The sequence below is a fragment of the Atta colombica genome, unplaced genomic scaffold (genome assembly GCF_001594045.1).
Source record: "Atta colombica isolate Treedump-2 unplaced genomic scaffold, Acol1.0 scaffold33, whole genome shotgun sequence".
NCBI classification, from domain to species: Eukaryota; Metazoa; Arthropoda; class Insecta; order Hymenoptera; family Formicidae; genus Atta; species Atta colombica.
In genome coordinates, this window is record NW_017259437.1 from 2,721,076 (window position 1) to 2,724,140 (window position 3,065).

The following is a 3,065-nucleotide window of genomic DNA, read 5'->3' on the forward strand; positions in this document are numbered from 1 at the left end:
CAGAGTGCGTCACAAAATCCGGACAAATCAATTTTCCGCTATATTGTGCCTCCGCCAGAAGTTGTTATTGGCGTTCGAGAAAGCCTGATGCTTCTAGTAAAAAAAGTCATATTCTCAAAACGGCCGCAATGTTGAAATTAAGTGCGGAGTATAATCGAAGACCTGTGATCATCGAAAACCTTCGCGCTGAGCGCTCAGCAACGGAAATAATTCGGTTCTTTGGATATTCAAGATCAACCGTTTATGATGTTGTGGCAAAATATGTGGCTTTAGAACAGTCCAACGAAGATTCTAGTATGCCAGCGAGGAAGAGTCACTCGAAAGCACCGCGAGGACTTCCGCAATCGTTGATTTCGGATGACCCGCATCGTTGTGAAAATTAGCATCGATTATTGGTATAAGCAAGTCAACAATGCATCGAATTGCCGAGGAGGATTTTCGATACAAATCGTACACATTAAAGAGACGATGCTCTCTGAGGCTGCTAGGATAAACCAAGTTACTCGCCTCCCATTCTGGCCTCCCAAGCCTAGATTTAAATTCCTTGGACTACTACGTATGGAGCATAGTTGAAAAGGTCACAAATAAGTCTCGGCATCCCAATGTGACGTCGTTCGGACCGCATTCGGCACGGATAGCGCTACATTACAACGTGCGTGCAACGTGCGTGCACTCAGACTGAGAATAGAGGCCGTCATTCAAGTTAATGGGGGATATATCGAATAATTGTGCTTTACAGGGATCCCTTAAGCGCCATGTAAAAGAATTTTTTGTAATATTTAATTTTTCATTTGTTTAATTTTTCATTAAAAATATTTTGTTTAAAGAAATTGTTCGATTTGTCCAGATTTGGTGCACCCTGTATATATGTATAAGCTGCACTTTTCTATTATAAGCGATGCGATATATACAGCAGTATATAATTATAAGATGATTATCAGCACATTTAAAAGAGAATATTTCCATTATTGATTACAGATTCGCCACAACCTGAGAATGCGAGATTGCGCGAGGAACAGAGGAGCGTGGACTGCTGATGCTGCGGAGACACTAAGGTCTGCGACCATCGCGGGAAATGACCATGACGAGCGTGGCTGTCGCCCCGGGTAGCCTCGGCGCATCTCCAGCTATGCTCACCCCTAAGATGTATCATCTGCAACAGGGTCTGAGTCCGTCCGGTTCGCCTACCTCCGGCAAGGTAAATCCCAAAACTCATTCGTCCGAGAATCCGAGATCGCTCGATGTCCGGAATCGCGCGATGCGATGCGCGAGAGAGCGTGTCTGATGCGAGACACAGCTCTTACACGGCGGCGTTTTACGTAACGGGACACAGTCGAGGTTGGAATCGTGGAACCTCATCCGCAGTTGGTCATTAGATATAGCCATTGTGGCAAGTTGTAGCGGAATGTTAAGGAGAGCTTTCTTCTTTGGCATCGTATTTCTCTTTGTAGTCTAATTACTACTTACGGCAAATCTGAATGACTCTTCTTACGTCTTCCTCGGACGAAGGAAAGACCATCGATAGCCTCATTTTTTCAAAGTATTTTGCATAGGGCAAAAACGCTTTTACATAACGAGAATAAGATATATAATTTGTTAGATCCAGAACACACTTGTAAGTATTTGGAGGGAAAGCCAATATCATAGCGTGTTAGAGTTTTTGTTTGCCTTGCAAAAAGTAAATTGATCATGTTACAGATGTTTACAACAAGAGAAAGAGCGATGCATGAACCGTACTGGCATGTCAAAATAGGGAAAGTGCACGAGGATAGGTTAATTACTAGGTATAAGCCGCTTGCATAACGTGAGGATGAATGAACGTAACGTGGTTGCCTATCTCCTGGATCGCGAATTTTTTCGTATCTGCATTCTCCTTTTGCCTTTATCCTTTCCATTTCATTTCGCATACTCGCGTTACTCTTGAGTAACATTAACGTTGATAGACGTCAACGTTAAATAATAATTCAATCTAACATGTATCATTTATTGTTATTTTTTCATTATATTATTAAGTGAGCGAAACCTCATTAAACAATTAAATGGAAATTGTCTATTGGATGATTGCTCTATTCATAATTCATCGAAAGATACAAGTAATATCGATTTTTATTATAAAGCTTATAAAACATAGGAAGATTGTAAAGGAAAAGATCTTTTCTTCTGATGTATACATTTTCTTTTACTTATGTAATTGTAGTGATAGCTAGTGCAAATTTCTCCGACATGTACATGTATATATAATAATGTTTTATTCAACGTATTTGCGAAGCTTGTCGGTGAAGTGGAATCTAAAGGCAGTAATAAACACATCTTAGAGCAGCCCGGATTTGTTGCAATAAGCAATATTATGATGTACGTTACGCTTGCTGATCGTAAATATCCTTCATAACGATATGACATCTTATTGGATGCTTAATTGCTATCATCGTATATCGATAAGCAATTTAATGCTTCGATTGCCACGCTATGATTTTTACTATCAATTGAAAATTGAATCGCTTGCGAAATATGAATTGACGTTCGCATTTTATGACGGTCGGGAATTACACGCGAAGTGCAGCTAACACTTATCTCGATAGACAGTCCACTGGACCGTCACTGACAGTTGAAAAACTTACGGTTTGGGTTTGCGGTTTAAATTTCTATATTCCTGTTTACGTTGTAGGAGATATACTTGAATAAAATTTACGGTAAAATTTGTTTTATTGTGACGTTTATTTTATTTTCAATAAGAAAAATGTTAAATTGTTATACGTTTGGCCGAGAAAAAAATCTTTCTTTGAATTCATGTTTAATAACAAGATTATAACAAAATATCTAATTTACCAAAAAGTATTAATTATTTGCAAGTATTAAAGTCAGTTTCTATAATTACTCTTTGTACTTTTACTTTTTATTTTTATCATGAAAGATATATATTTTCTATTTTACAATGCCTGTCGATTTTAAAACGATGCATAATTTCTACTACACACACGCACGCACGCACGCACACACATATACGCACGCACGCACGCACGCACGCACGCACGCACGCACGCACGCACGCACGCACGCACGCACGC

The 3,065-nt window shown here is 39.3% G+C and overlaps 1 protein-coding gene across 5 annotated transcripts in view; it reads left to right on the forward strand.

The window, feature by feature from the left end:
• LOC108690545 overlaps window positions 1–3,065 on the forward strand; it is a 122,082-nt gene that overhangs the window by 84,883 nt on the left and 34,134 nt on the right. For all 5 annotated transcript variants that reach the window (XM_018197896.1, XM_018197897.1, XM_018197894.1 and 2 more), the window contains one exon: window positions 979–1,198. In XM_018197896.1, coding sequence (XP_018053385.1) covers window positions 1,076–1,198 — 123 coding nt within the window. In that variant the 5' untranslated portion in view covers window positions 979–1,075. The remainder of the gene's footprint in view (window positions 1–978; window positions 1,199–3,065) is intronic.